This window comes from Mauremys mutica, chromosome 1, assembly GCF_020497125.1.
Source record: "Mauremys mutica isolate MM-2020 ecotype Southern chromosome 1, ASM2049712v1, whole genome shotgun sequence".
Taxonomy (NCBI): domain Eukaryota; kingdom Metazoa; phylum Chordata; order Testudines; family Geoemydidae; genus Mauremys; species Mauremys mutica.
In genome coordinates this window covers 364,706,198-364,722,222 of record NC_059072.1, presented here as the reverse complement: position 1 = coordinate 364,722,222, position 16,025 = coordinate 364,706,198, and the positions used below count along the sequence as shown (strand labels likewise).

The 16,025-nt window shown below is 46.1% G+C and overlaps 1 protein-coding gene across 1 annotated transcript; it reads right to left on the bottom strand.

The window, feature by feature from the left end:
* Positions 1-3,426: 3,426 nt before the first annotated feature.
* Positions 3,427-14,142, bottom strand: LOC123362562 (olfactory receptor 52N2-like). Its single transcript, XM_045002940.1, has 2 exons — positions 14,044-14,142; positions 3,427-4,490 (listed from the first exon to the last, which is right to left on the bottom strand). Exon 2 carries the CDS (start codon positions 4,372-4,374, stop codon positions 3,427-3,429), a length of 948 nt encoding a protein of 315 aa, XP_044858875.1. The 5' UTR covers positions 4,375-4,490; positions 14,044-14,142.
* Between the last annotated feature and the right edge of the window lie 1,883 nt (positions 14,143-16,025).

Genomic DNA, 16,025 nt, shown 5'->3' with positions numbered 1-16,025 from the left:
TGTCACGCAGGGCATCATTTAACATCTCTTGAAATTCACAGTGTTCTGCTAGCTTTTTTAAAATGGCTACAAATTGTACAACTGTTTCATCTTCCTTTTGGTCTCTTTTGTGGAACCTATATCTTTCAGCAATTACCAGTGGTTTTGGGGAGAAATGAGACCCCAGGATTTCCACAATGTCACTGTAAGATTTAGTCTCAGGCTTAACAGGGTGTAGTAAGCTGCGTAGCAGAGAGTAGGTTTTAGCCCCTACAACAGTTAAGAATATTGGCACCTTCTTCACTTCTGTAATGTCATTTGCAACACCAAAAAGCTCAAAACGCTCAGTATACACATGCCACTGCTCTGTATTCTCATCAAAAGGCTCCAGGGGCCTGGTCAGAGTAGCCATGATTTTTAGTTTCACTTTCACAGTCAGTGCAAACAAGCAGCTTTTTTACTTTGTTTGTTCTTTACCTTAACTTCTACTTCCTTCTGTTACTGGAGCAGCACCGGAGTCTCACCCTCGTCGCCAGTGTTATATCCTTGGGGCAGCCGGTGTAGGAAGCAATCACTTGAGGCCAGAGAGCAGGCAGCTAACCAAAACCTCCATTTTATTTACAGATATACAGAGAGCTCACTCAGCCGGTTGAAACCGGCTGAGCTATCCCTTAATAGTCTAACTCAGTTGCCATAGTAACAAAACCCATGACAACCAAATACACAACAAGTTACATTGGCACTTTTTTGGTTCTTGTACTATGTTGTTGTTTTTTTAAAATTTGGGGTATACATTTAAGTTGAGTCTCTCATATGATGTCCTTAAGAAGTTTCCATGCAGCTTGCAGGGATTTCACTTTTGACATTGGAACTTTTAAGTTTTGTTTAACTAACTTCCTCATCTTTATGTAATCCCCTTTCTGAAGGTAAATGCTACTGTGTTGGGCTGCTGTGGTATTTTCCCTGCCACAGGGGTGTTAACTTTAATTATATTATAGTCACTATTACCAAGCGGCCCAGCTCTATTCAGCTCGTGGACCAGGTCCTGTGCTCCACTTGGGACTAAATCAAGAATCGTGTCTCCATTTGTGGGTTGCAGGAATAGCTGCTCCAAGAAGCAGTTCTTTAAGTTGTCAAGAAACTTTCTCTCTGCATCAAGTCCTGAGGTGACATGTACCCAGTCAATATAGGGATTGTTGAAATCCCCCATTATTATTCAGTTTTTTATTTTTATAGTCTCTCTAGCCTCCCTGAACATGTCACAGTCATTATCACGATCCTGGTCGCATGGTCGGTAGTGTATCCCTATTGCTATCTTGTTATCATTTGAGCATGGAGTTTGTGACAAAGTGGGAGTTTTCCCTTGTTATCTTGCATGTGAACCTATGTGATTCTTATTATGTTGCTTGAATACTGGGTGTACCTCAGTTTCCCTATGTATTTCAGGAATGTTTGTTGGTGAGTGTTAGGGGGCTTAATCCTTCGCCCTCTCACTTCCCTGGTCCTTCTCGCATGAACAGAGAGCAACAATACCCGAAGTCCAAAGGCGCAAACAATTCGATGTTTATTGGGGTGAACTTCCAGCAAGCATGATTCCAGTTTCCTTTCTCAGTGTCCCCCTTCCCAGCTCTGACACCACAGAGCCTTGCCTGTGGCCCTGTTCCTGTTCCCATCCCCTGTTCCCTTATTTTCCCCTTTAGCAAGACATGATTTTAATTCCCCCCCGCAACTTCCTGATTGACTGCAGACTATATAGTAAAACCTGAGTTTGGCTTAGCTGTTCCTTAACCAATCATTTTACTGAAATGTAACTAACCAATCCTAACACATTGTAACATGGTTATTTAACCAATTATATTTCACCACCTTCACTGGTTTACACCCAACAAAATTAGTTATATAGCGACAGAAACAATCACAGAACCAAACAGAGACCATGCAAATAAACATACAAAACAATACAGAAGTGAGGATTTCACAACTACATCTGTACAGACAGAAGGGTTCCCCAGCTGTGTCCTATTGATAAGTGAGTTCTTGCCAGACAGGCTGCTATCAAACTAAGTTTCTTTTTACATCTTCTAGGCTCTTCCCTTTCTCTGGAGGTGATGGAATATCAGGACAGGATTGTATTCCTAACAGCCCAATAGCATCTTATTTCAGTGTGACGGGTTTGGGATGTGAGGATGTGACCAGACACTTCCCAGCTTATGGCTGCCTAACTACATCTTAGCTGACGGCCTTAGCCTGTCACAGTCAGAGAAGGCCATTCCACAGACAGTGATTTTGATTCTTTCTTTCATAGCTCTATAACTAGCAAAGTGATAAGAATACACCTACATTCTTAAAGTCTAGGCCTTTGCAGACAGGCCTGAATATCTATATCCTAACAGTGAGAATAAGGGTGTGTGACTTTTGCTGAGACCCTCGAGGGCAAGTGAGAAGGCTCCAGCTGCCTGCACATATGTAATGGCCATTGCCATTCATCATCTGAGACCCAGGACGGGGATACGACCAACTGACACTTTGTCTGGGAAGTGAGACAAAGACCAGGTGGAGGGGCAACAGGTGTGTCAGAGGTCTGATCACTGGAAGCTGGGCAGTCTTCTATGGGGGACTCTTCAGAGAGATCTAGGACATCTGGCCCGGGGTGCCCCTGGGACATTCCCCTCTGGTGTTTTCTGGACCAGTGATCTTCTAGGTCACTCCACTCCTCGACTCTGGGAGCCAGCCTGACCCTGCTCTGCTGTGAGACCCCCACTCCTGGGCTGGTCCTGCACAGCCTCTGCCATGCAAACTGCTGCTTGGATTGTGCAACCGAATGTAACCAGGCTGGCTTGTTGCCGTTCAGCCAGCCTCTCCCCTTTGATCAGCACTTTATTTTTTTATATTGTATTTTGTTTTTATTTTTGTTTCTTTCATAACTAACTCTGATCTTTATGCTGCTGCTTATAATCATTTCAAACTCATCTTCTGTAGTTAACACATTTGATTTATATTTTACCTAAAACATGTGTTTTGGTTCAAGGGCTTGGTAAATCTCAGCTCAGGTTAAAAAGGTTGCCATGTGTCCTCTCCACATCAAAGGAGGTATGGACTGGGTAATTGTGACATTCCCCTGGTGTTATCCAGGACCGGGGGACGGGCCTTGTGGAAAGAGGCAGGGCAGGGGGCAGGATCTTGGGGAATGGCGGGGGAGGGCAGGTGGCCCCAGGAGTCCAGTTACCAGCAATTACAAACATTGCAATCCTGTAAGGTAGTGAGTTGTACACAGATATATGCCTCTCTCTCCCTCTGACACAGCACAGTAAGGCCAGGAAAGGATTTAATTAAATCAATGTCACTTTGACTTTCCAGTCAGTGATTCAGGGAAGAGGGCTCAGCACCATGTCACCAGCGAACTCTGCATGGAGCTCAGTCTCAGAGTAAGAGCACCTTGAGAAAACTTTAGGCCCCTTTATGAATAAAAAGCCGGAGCAGCCTGTCCTGGATCTGTTTGGTCCTAACTCCATAGATGATGGGGTTTAGCACGGGGGGAAGCAAGAGATATACATTGGCAATGAGAGCATAGAAATGCCCAGGCACATTCTGGCTAAACTGGTACATGAGGGCGAAGAAGAGACCACGGATGTAAAAGGCTAAAATAACAAAGAGGTGGGAGATGCAGGTCCCAAAAGTCTTGAGCCGGGCATCCTTTGTGGGGAGGCTGAAGATGGCCCTGAGGATCTGGATATAGGACAGGGCGATAAAAAACATATCCAGACCGTTCACACAGAATTGCACAAAGAGGTCGTAGTAACTACTGATGCGGGTGTCGGCGCAGGCCAGCTTCACCATGGCCATATGCACGCAGTATGGCTTGGGGATGATGTTGGTTGTGCAATATGGCCTCTGGCTAGCCAGGATGGGGAAGGGCAGTACAACCGTGCCGCCACGCAGCACCACGGCCAGGACAATCTTGGCCACAAAGGGGTTTGTCAGGATGTTGGAATATCTCAGGGGATGGCAGATGGCCACATAGCGATCCAAAGCCATGGCTACGAGGATCCCAGACTCCATCCCTAAGATGCAGTGAATGAAGTACATCTGGGTGAGGCAGGCACTAAAATCGATCTCCCTGGAATTGAACCAGAAGATGCTCAGCATTTTGGGCAGGATGGACGTGGACAGGACCAGGTCGGTGATGGCCAGCATGCAGAGGAAATAGTACATGGGCCCATGGAGGCTCGGCTCTGTCTTCACAATGAACAGGATGATGCAGTTCCCCAAGATGGCTATGGCGTACATGGTGCAGAAGGGGATGGAGATCCAGACATGTGCCACCTCCAGGCCAGGAATGCCCAGCAGGATGAAGATGGAGGGGTTGGTGAAGTCGGTTATGTTGGAATCCGACATGGAGAGGGAGAAGGTGTCCAACTCTGAGGCAGAACAGTGTCTCCTGCTCGTACCGTATGTTCTCCTGACTTCCTGTATGCACCCAGGGTCTAGGGTGATGGTTGCAGTACAAGTGCCTGGATGGAGAGACAATGTTAAAATATGAGACACTACATGCACTCCTGGAGGCTGTTCTCATGGGTGAAGCAGATTGGTTGCATTTTACACATTATATTGTGTGATATTTTCATTATTCAGATTAATGAATTATGAACACATGACCTTAGTAATACCAATTCCATATGTTATGGCCATCCCTGCCTCAATAATTCCAACACATCGTCGTGGGGGAACCTTTAATAGGCCCCAGCAGTAAATGCAAGTGTGGTTACTCACTATTCATCATTATTCTTTAGGCCTTGTCTACACTGCCAAGGTTTCTGCCAAAAAGGAGCTTTTGGCAAAGAAACAGAGGAGGTGTATACACTACAGAGCCACTTTTGATGACGGAACTCCACAGTTTCAGTGAAATTATAAAATCACCTTGACAAGAGTTGTAAGGCTTTTAACTCAACAGGTTTGTCACTGAAGTGCCAGTGTAGAAACTTGTGCTTGATTTTATCTCTGTAATTGGCCTCCGGAAGGTGTCCCACATTACCTAACCTGACCACTCTGGTCAACAATTTCAACTCCTCTGCCCTGCATTGAGGTAAACACCTTAGCGCCTCCCTCTTTAAAGGACTGGGAATTTTGAAACTCCCCTTCCTGCTTGCTCAGCATGCAGAGCTCACATCACATCTTCCCAGGTGGCCATGGCAGCTCCACACAGCAAATGCTCTCCTGCTTCAGCCACTGTGGAGCTGCTGAATCTGCTCAGTATTTGAGGAGAGGAGGCCGTGCAGTCCCAGCTGTGCTTCAGCCATAGAAAGTATATTAAGAAAATAGAAATATTAGAAAAGGTATAGGCCTAGAAATAGAAATAGAAAGAAATGCTAGAAAAGATTTAAGCTGTAGTAAGTGCAGGCCCTGATAAAGGCCAGTATGAGGCCTGAGGCCTAAACTAAAGTAATGAACAAGACTTAGCTAAAAAGCAAAGTAAGGCTGCGAGCTGAAGGCCGGCTCGGTTCACAGAAGCTGGCAAGAAAAGGGCTGATGTTGCATAAACATATATTCACCTAGCGTACCGAAGTATAAACACAGCACTAGAATACACTATACTGAAACATTCCATAGATAATAAAAGGACAGGCCAACCCATCCCAATGACAGGGGCAAAAGGGTAAAATGATGGATGGAGTTGTTTTGATCGAACCAACATGTACAAGGTAGAAGGCGGCACCTTAATACGTAGAAAGGTTGAACCTTGCTGTGTAGAGGGGTGGCCCCTCAATACGTCAGGTGTGATGTGTAACTTGTTTGTATCTGTGTATAAGAATGTACCCCTGGGGCGGTGTCTTTGTCCGGCCGAGGGGGCAGTGGAAAGTCCCGCCACTGACTGAGCCGGGTCCATTGCCAAGAGGCACTTTCTCGTAGTATGCCCTGAATTAGGCTAAGAAACCTACGGGGAACTGTCATTGTGTCCGAGGTCGCAATAAACCTAGCCGACGTGGCTTTGCATCTTACTGGACTCTGTGGTTACTGGGGGTTCTCGTCGGGTCTGCTGTGTCAGCTATCTGCACAGAGCTTGGACAGCACACAGAGGGAACACACGCACGCAGCTGAGTGATATCAATATTGGAGAAAGCAGAGCACCACACCGGTAGCACTCTGTCTACACTCTGACAACTTAAGCCAATTCCTAAAGGTAGAAAGGAAACTTTTTAATATTCATAGAAGGTAGATGTGTTCAAGAAATCTTTTTGTTCTGCATTTGATAGAATCACCACAACAGATGATTAAATACATTCCAGTCCATTAGCTGTCAAGGAGGATATTAAACATCATCTACAGTAGAACCTTAGAGTTACAAACACCAGAGTTACCAACTGACCGATCAACCATACACCTAAATCAAAACAAGAAGTACACAATCAGGCAGCAGAAAGCCCCCCTCGCCCCCCAAAAAAGAAGAAGAAGAAGAAGAAGAAGAGGCAAATACAGGAGAGTTCTGTGTTAAATATAACCTATTTTTAAAAAGGAAAGTTTTAAAAAAAGATTTGATGAAGTTAGGAAACAATAGAAAAGCTGCTATGGGATTAGTTAAAAAAAATGCCAGGAATAATGAATGCCATGCAACAACAGGGTGTATGGAAAACAAGTCTTGTCAAATAAGCCCAATTTCATCCTTTAATGAGACGACATGTTTGCTTGATCAAGGAAACTGCGCAGATGAAATAGACTTTGATTTCTCTGAGGCATTTGCATCAGTAGGGGAAAAAATTCAGATAAAAATATGAAGAGTCTACAATATCACTAGAGCACATGTCAAATGCACAAAAATCTGTCTAACTGATAGATCTCAGAAAGCCATTGTCAATGAGTCATTGCCTGTGAATAGGGCTGTTTCTAGTGGGGTTGTGCAGGGATCAGTTCTAGGTCTGATGCTATTCAATATTTTCATGAAGGATCTGGAAGCAAATAGAAAATCACTGCTCATAAAATTTGCAGACCACACAAGATTGTCAGAGTGGTTACAGTGAGGAGGCCAGGGCAGGCATACTGATAGAGCTAGAGTGTTTGATGATCTGTGCCGTAACAAACAAAAAATATTTTAATACAGTCAAATGCAAAATTTTTCTTTCAGAACAGGGAATTCAGGCCAGACCCACAGACTACGGCTTGGATACATAAACAGGGGAGTGGTGAGTTGGAGCAGGGGAAGGATTTTACCTTTGCACATTGCATCCAGTTCTGAGGTCCACATTATAAAAAGGATGTTGAAAAATTCGAGAGGGTCCAAAAAAGAGCCACTAAAATGATTTGAGGCTGAAGAAAATGCCAGATAGAGAGAGAGACCTAAGGAGCTTCATCTATTTATCTTATGCAAAAGACGATCAAGCAGAAACTTACATGGGGAGAAAACCTTGAGCAGTAAAGGGCTCTGTAATCTAGTGGAGAAAGGCAGAGCAAGGCCCAGTGGCTGGAGACTGAAGCCAGACAAATTCCAATTGGAAATAAGGGCTCAATGTTTAGCTCTGAGGATAATTAAACTTTTGAATAAATTGCAAAGGGAAGTGGTGGATTCTCCAACTCACGATTGCTGGAGATCCAGACTGGATGTGTTTCTGGAAAATCTGCTTGTGGGCTTGTCTACACTTAAAACACTACAGTGGTACTGCCGTAGCGCTTCACTGTAGACACTACTTACCGCGATTGCAGGGGTTCCCCGTCAGTGTAGGTAACCCACCTCCCTGAGAGATGGTAGCTAGGTTGATGAAGAATTCTTCGGTAGACCTCATGCTGTCGACACCAGTGTTAGGTTGATATAGCTGCATCTCTCAGGGATGTCAATTTTTTTGCTATTGAAATAAAAGCAAATGCAATTTTCCGTTGCGTTACCAGATGCATAGCATGCAAGTCATGGGAGGTGATAAAACCTCTCTACTCATTTCTGTTTAGGCCTCAGTTGGAGTACTGTGTCCAGTTTGGGTCTCCAATGTATAAGAAGGATTTAGGGAAATTGGAAAGGATTCAGAGGTGAGAGACAAGGATGATTGAAAGGATGGAATACGAGCCTTATGAGCAAAGGCTGAAGGAACTGGGTATGCTTAGTTTGGAAAAGAGGAGATTAAGGAGCCACATGACAGTGGTTTTCAGATATTGAAAGGCTGCCATAAAAAAGATGGAGAAAAGTTGTTCTCTCTTGCCACTGAAAGCAGGACAAGAGGCGCTGGGTTGAAACTGCAGCATAGCAGATTTAGATGAAATCTCAGGAAAAAAACTTCCTAACTGTAAGAACAGGAGGACAATGGAACAGACGCCTCAGGATCTTGTGGAAACTCCTTCACTGGAGGTTTTCCAAAGGAGGCTGGATAGCCATCTCTCTGCGATGATTTAGACAGAACAAATCCGGCATCTTGGCAGCAGGTTAGAGGAGATGACCCTTGCGGTCCCTTCTCACCCTGTGGCTCTCTGATTTCATGATGTAAAATCCTAGTGTAGACCAGGTTTAGTCAAACACAAGTTATTGAGCTCAATACAGGGGTAAACGGTGAAATTTAATGACCTGTGTCATACAGGAATTCAGGTTGGATGATCAGACGGTCCCTTCTGGCCTTAAATCCTATGAATCTATAGATAAAGAAAGTAGATCAGGCATTTCTATGTACTGTCCCTCACAACACTTGAACAAGGGAACATTCAATTCCATTGATAAATAATACACGTTTGGCTTGTGGATCTCCTTGCCACAGACATTGTTGAAGCAAAGAGCTTATCTGAATGGGATGCAGAAATGGATTGACCATTACAGGTATTGCTGGCACCACCGTTAGTTAAGACTATCTGACACCTTCAATTTGGAAAGCACATTTTCAGTTGCTTATAGGTTTGCCAAACATTTACCATTTGGACTGAAATTTCTCATGCTGGGTGTCTACATCTGGATTAATTGCATTTTGAAAGTTTCAGGCAGAATGGTTGGGCCGATTTATCAAATGAAGCTAGGAGAAGATATGTCTTGTCCAGGTTGAAAAATTCATATAACTGTTCCAGGGAGGAGTCCATGCTTTACAGCAGATAAACATCAGCTAACAGCTCCTCCTCCTCCCCGTCCCACCCCCCATTAGCAGCCAGAAACCTACATTGCAAGAGGAGGAGGTGAAGAGTCGGAGGATTAATTTTTACTCATTTCTCACTCCAAGGGGATTTTTCCCCCAATGGGGCCAGAGCAATCGACTGGTCACAGCCTCTGAATTTGGCCTTGACTTGGGCATCTACGAACACCTTTCACCATGACGTATGCACTGTGCCAATGAAACACAGCCACGCTGGGGCTAGAGGCCATCAGCCAGGGAGGTGAGACACAGCAAAGAGGCACATTTTGGCCCATGATACTGGAGCAAACTCATCTCCTCTGGCAAGGGCCCTGGGATGTTTCATGGCTTAGCAGAGTGGAAAGGACCCCAGACCTATTCTCTATCCCATCACACCCATATTGCACTGGGTTTGTCGAACAGCAAGACATGGGTACCTGTGGATTCTGAGATGGACGTGTCTTCCCTGGGAAACCCCCTCAGGTAGCCGTGTCCCAAACCTCTCTCACTCCAGCATCTGCAGCAACATCCCACACCGAGAGCTGACAGGGGTGTGCACTGTTTATAATATAGCTCTGTGCAATCCCAGTGGGGTTCGCTCAGCCTCTAGGGGAGACGTGGCATCTGGATGTAAACAGGCTGGACAACGGAGACACTCTAGCAAGTGCCTTTCTTTCCCTGTCTGCACTTCTGTGCTATTGGTCCAGTTTCAAGAGTAAAAAGTAATTAGGACCTTCCCAAAGGGAGATGAGTCAAACAGACATTAATTGCTCTGTGTATTTGTGTATATTTGAAAATTACAGTTGATTAATAAGACAACTAGGGATAATGCCTAGATCTGCATAGGGTCTGATACCCTGTAAATGCGCAGGAGGCACGAATAATTTCTATAGGCACACGCGGTTGTCGCTAAGGATCAGAGATCAGTATGATCATAGAGTGTAGCAATTTTCATTGAAGGGTCTTCAACACACCTAGCAAAGGAAAGTCACCACGAACATAGCCCCATAATACAGACAGGTAAACTGAGGCACAGGGAGAGGTGACTTGAGCAAAGTCACACAGAGAATGAGCGACAGAACCCAGGAGTCTGGACTTCCTTGGCATAACCACCATAAGCACGCTTTCTCCATCAGTAACTGAGTGTGGGAGGGAGCATACTGCAACCCCCATATTCCTCATTTTCATATAATAGTGATCTTATGTATAAAGCACGTCTTGTAAGGTATCAGGGGAAAGGTTATGATCTGATGAAAGTCATTTCTCTATCCATATATGTATATCATTAATGCATATGAAGTTATGAGAATTGTGTTGTGTGATGGTCACTAAAACATGCTGTAAGTTCGGGATTCAGCCAGATATTAGCTCCCCAGCGGCAACAGCAAAGAAATTAACCAACGCCTGGACAGGGTGTCAACCAACCCATCACCAGCCATTACTGAGCAAGGGAGCTAAAATTCAATGCTTCACCTGCATGAGGCCACATCAGGGGAATTGCTCAACATTGCTTGGAGACTCAGCAATGCCTCCAGATATGCCTGGACTTGTGTTCTCCCAGCACATGGACTGAGGGTATAAAACAGGCAGAGTGGACACATATAGACCCCTTCTCCTGTCCCACCTATGCTGCAAGCAACCAAAACACTGAGAAGACAAGACTCCAACAGACGAGATTGGCCCAGGTTTAAGGAACAAACCTGTATATTAAGGCCTGCAGTATCCAGTAGGGTGAGAAAAACTGCTTCATCTCGATGTTGCCCAGTCTAATAGGGTTGAGAGCTTAGACTGCGCGCTTATCTTTTATTTTCATTTCACTAAATCCGACTTGTTATGCTTTGACGTATAATCACTTAAAATCTTTCATAGTTTAAAAATTTGTTTGTTTATTCTACCTGAAGCAGCGTGTTTGGTTTGAAATGTGGGAGAGACGCCCCTTGGGATAACAAAGCTGGTATATATAAATTTCATTGTTAAATTGACAACCTCATAGAAGCTTGCAGTGTCCAGCGGGCATAACTGGACACTGCAAGAAGGAGGTTCCTAGGGCTGTGTCTTGGACCGGAGATATTGGCTAGTGTCATTCGGTCGCACAATCCAAGCAGCAGCTTACATGGCAGAGGCTGTGTGTGAACAGCCCGGGAGTGGGGGTTCTCACAGCAGAGCAGGGTAAGGCTGGGTTCCAGAGTCAAGGATTGGAGTGACCTAGCAGATCACTGGTCTGGATAACACCGGAGGGGAATGTCACACTGAGTGCATTACAAGAGGAAATGGACTCTTGTTTTATCAGGGCCTGTTTGTTGGATGGGTGTGACGGACTCCTCAGGATGCAAACTGGAACTGAAGTACTGCCAAGCCTTTTGGCATAACAATCTGGGCCCCTCTCACACTATAAGGCTGTGCCAAGCTGCAATCCTCTCCAGGTCTTGCACTTACACAGCCACACACAGACAGAGGCACACCCAGCTGCAGTTACATGAATGCTTTCACTAGCCACTCATGAACCAGCAATAGAGAGGCTCCTGCCAGTTCCCCCAGCTGCCCAGTCTAGGACCCCAGAGCTGTATCGTCTTGCCCTTGTCAGAACCCTGACCAGTGTAAGTTTATTTCTCAGTCCAGCCCTCCCTCAATGTGGAGACGACAATGCACCAGCTGCTGTTCCTGAGCAGATTTCACTTTTGCATTTCAAACAACACACTGTTTTAGGTAACAAAAAATCTATAAAACAAATTTACTAAGTACAGAAAGATAGATTTTAAGTCATTTTACGTTATAGCGAACAGATTAAAATTGGTTACTAAGAAAAAATATCACAATCTAAGTTCTGTACACTAGACAGGCTTTGAATCAAGAAGTGTCTCACCCGGATGATACAAACAGTCCAGAAATCTTCCATAAACAGACTAGAAATCCCTTCAGCTTGGGACAACATCCCCAGTTCAGTGCTTGTTCCTAAGGTGTTTCCAGGTGTGGAGTTGTGCGGGGAGTGAGGCCAAGTGATGATGACGCTTCCCACAAACTGGAGTTCAGTGTCACATGAGCTGGTCACATGCCCTTGCATGTATCGATGAGTCATAGCAGGGGCTATGACCCATATCTTGGATACAACGTTCAGAGAAAAGTCGATCAGGGGGTGATAAGCTTCTTCTAAAGCCTCCTGTGTTTCTTAATGGGCCAGTACCTTGAATGCTTCATCCACAATGTGCTGGCTAGACTGGAGGTAAACTACATTGTGGGCGTTATCCAGGAGCAAATACATTTGAAATATTGGTACAAAGGCAATATTCATAACTTTAGGTTAAAAAAAAGATACATATATACAACTAGGGTAATCACATTCAGCACATCATAACTTACATGACATACTTTATATAAAACACCTCATAATCATATCACTGGTAAGTATGTGGGTTCCAGGACGTTGCTTTGGGGCACAGAGTCACACCTTGCCCCTTAGTTTACTGCAGGAGTGTTAGTCACTGACTAATGCGGAGGCAGAGTGCCCAAAGCCCTCTGTAGGTTTGGAACATACAGCTCCCAAGTATTGCAAATGGTGTAGTGTTATCCATAGCGTACTTCCAAAGCTCTGGGTACCTTTTAATGCTTTGTAGATCAGCCTAGTGATCTCAAAAGCCAGCAAGTGCCTTCTCTGGGTCACCAGGTAACCTCTCTTTGTAGCTGTGCAGCATTGTTAACCATTGTGTTTTCCAGCTAGTGATAAGTCAGTACAGGTATTCATCACTGCCATGAGGTGGTGAGCCTCCTCCCATTGGGCTTTCCCTGCGATCCCCACTGCAAGCACTGGGACCTTCTCCCCCCATTTCCTAGAGGGTTGTGAGCTGTGCTGTCTGGGCTCAGGTATGTGTCTTTTCTCAGCAACCCTTTCATATCTGCTTTCTGTGTCTTGCCAGTGCAGGGAATTAACTCCTTCCCTCTGTCTGGTGGGCCATTAGCATTCTCACAAACAACTATCTCTTCAGTAGGATCTACAGAGAGAGAGCGTTAGCTTTCACAAGCACTCCAGGAACAAAGTCCTGCAAAATCAGGAGCTGGATTGGGGTCCCCTCCGTCATCCCTCTCTCTATTGCTGAGAGCTCAGTTGTGTGACAGTTTCCTTCCAGGAGGTCAGTTACACAGTCCCCTCTCAAAGGCTGATGCAGAGATTGAGTGATTGGGTGCGCAGGTGCTGAACCGGGCATTCTGTCCTGGGCACCCTCCCCCGTGTGATCAGTGAGGAGACATTCCTGTTCTCCTGCTCTTCCTCCCCCACTTTCATTCTGTGGGCCCTCCTAGATAAAACCCCCTATACTCTCTATTGTGCACCTGTCCCCTGCTCAGCCATGAAGGGCTCACAGCTAACAGTCTGGACAGTTGTCTCACTAGGAAGTGCTCAACCTCCCTCTCCTGTCCCCTTCCTTCCTAAGGGGCTGTTGCCTCCTGCTTCAGTGTTAAAGGAACTCTCCCCTCTTCCTTGGTGGTTTATATGATTCCATCACCCTTCTGTGAGCTCCCCTCCGGGACACAATTCCTGTGCTCCCTAGCACTGCGTTACTCCCTTGCTAAGCTGCAATCTGGATGTGTTTATGATACATGACAAGTGCCTGAGGGGCTTCTGTGCTCAGGGTTGCCTGTTTCCCCCCAGCACAGGGCCTTTATTCCTCATGTGATCAATGGAATTACAGTGATAGCACCTTCCGGGCGCTTCTGTTTTGAGAGGAGATTTGGGCCAGGGATTAGAGGAATGGGATAAAGTGGAACCCTGCTGTCCACTGTGACAGATTTTCGTTACCAATCCACCCAGGACCACAGTTGATCAGGCTGTGGTCATAGGATCTTTAGGGGAGGAGATGATGAGGCACACCAAGGGTCTAAATATTAAAGATTTATTGATAAAATAATAAAATAACAGCAGAGAGTGCTGGGAACGCTCCCGCATCACGCAGGGGAAGAAAGAAAGCGTTAATGCCCCCAGGCCCTAACTCATTTTCATATTCACATACACACGACCCAAGCTGGCCAGGTCTGGGTGTAACATCAGAAGAAGAAGGGGTAAGGTGGACGGGAGTGCTGTCCTGGGCCCAGGCCGTCCGAGAATCTGCTGTGCTCTCCAAATTGTTTCAGCTCTCAGGAGGGTTTTTTAAATCCTGGGTTTCTTTGTGGGTATCATCATCCAGGGCTCTCTGTGCTCTTTGTACCAGTCTCAATCGGCTTGCTGTGGCCTTCTCGGCTGCCCAAAACACACTGTCCTCAGAGAATTTGTTTTCCCATCTGTTGCCCTTCGCCGCCTCATTCGCTTTGTTTTCGCTGCTATCTTTGCAGCTCTGCTCCACTTAGTTCTCCTCTTCTCACGACTGGGCAGCTGTAGATTTCTCATCTGTAGATTTCTCATTGAGCCCATGACCTTGGTCCAGGGCCAGTGTCTTATCTTCACACGGAGCTAGCTAAAGCACCAAGTTAACCTGTTCTCTGCTTCCCCCCCCCCCTTGGCCTCTCGTACTCCTGCAAAGGAATCTTCCATTCCCCACTCACACCCCTTTAGCCCTCCCCAAGATGCTTTGCAATGCGACAGCATTAGCAATATACAGTGCTGATCTGCCTTCCCAGGGGACTGCCTGAGGGAGGGGGCCATTGGGCTGTGACAGTCCCCCCCTTGACCCCAAATCAACATTTTATTGTGAGGGGTCACCACTTAGGTTTCCATCCTCCCTCTGACACAGTGGCTGGGGTTGCTGTTGGCCCTCTACATAAACAGCAATATAACATACACAAAATTGTTAAGGCAACAACAATTGCATACGCCAGCCAATAATGACTTCTGGCTCCATCAGTAGCATAGCATAGCACCTCCCCCTGTTTCTATAGATGTCTGAGTCGAATGGCTGTGGCAAAGGCAGCTTTCTCCAGATTAAACAGTGTAAAGGAGGAGGCATCTGTCTGGAATACAGTCAGTTGTTCCCAGGTGTGCATCAAGGGCAGGAAAACATTGGGTGTATGCAGGGCCGGTTCTAGGCACCAGCATTCCAAGCTGGTGCTTGGGGCGGCAGTCCCTGTGTTTTCGCCCCAAAGCAGCGCACTGAATTGCCGCCGTGGACAGCGGGGAGAGTCCATGCGCCTTTAGGGCAGCAGGCGCGTTTCCGCAGTGGCGGCAATTCGCCAGCAGCTTCTATGTTCAGCTGTCCACTGCGGCTTCAGCTAAACACAGAAGCTGCCGCCGAATTGCCACCACCGCGGAAACGCGCCTGCCGCTCTAAGGGCACAGGGACTGCCCCTGCTGTCCGGCGGCAATTCGGCCGCTGCTTGGGGCGGCAAAAACTGTAGAGCCAGCCCTGGATGTATGAAAAATTAAACACAACATAGCAATATTAACAGTCTGTTGCATAATGACAGGCCAATGCACTGAAAAAAATTGTGTTCGCGATCTTAACAGTAAAATTGAGAGGCACCCTGGGGTTAGTGGCTCTCCAAACACATGCTGAGGTATTGGTAAACAGATGTGCTGCAGTGGGGGCATATCCTGATGCCTCCCCTTCCCAACAGATGTGATGACCCATCTCAAAAAAGCGGCCTGGCACTGCCTTTTCTTTACACATCATTTGAGGGGGCTCCATAGGCCACAGTTACCAGGTGTTGCCTTCTGCAATCCATATGTGCTGACAGTCTGGGGATGCAGTCAGCACGTATCTTTTAGCCGTGTCATTAGGGGGAACCACCTCCCCCACGTCGCGATGGACCACCCAATCCCAGATAATACGTGATGCCATATTTTCAGGATGCTAAGTCACAATTGCCCCCCACCAGTGGATAATTGACCTTTTCTTCCACCATGGCCAATTCTGAACAGTGGTTAAATTAACAAATGAGGACAAAAGCATCCGACACCTGAGGATTCCCATAGATATGTGCCACCATACATACATTGTATCACACCAACAAATTCTGCAGGCCCAAAGCAGCAAGAGTGGTCCCACCTCTCCTGCT

Excerpts from the sequence above, each read along its gene's own strand:
- LOC123362562 (XM_045002940.1), bottom strand. The coding sequence starts at position 4,374 with ATGTCGGATTCCAACATAACCGACTTCACCAACCCCTCCATCTTCATC.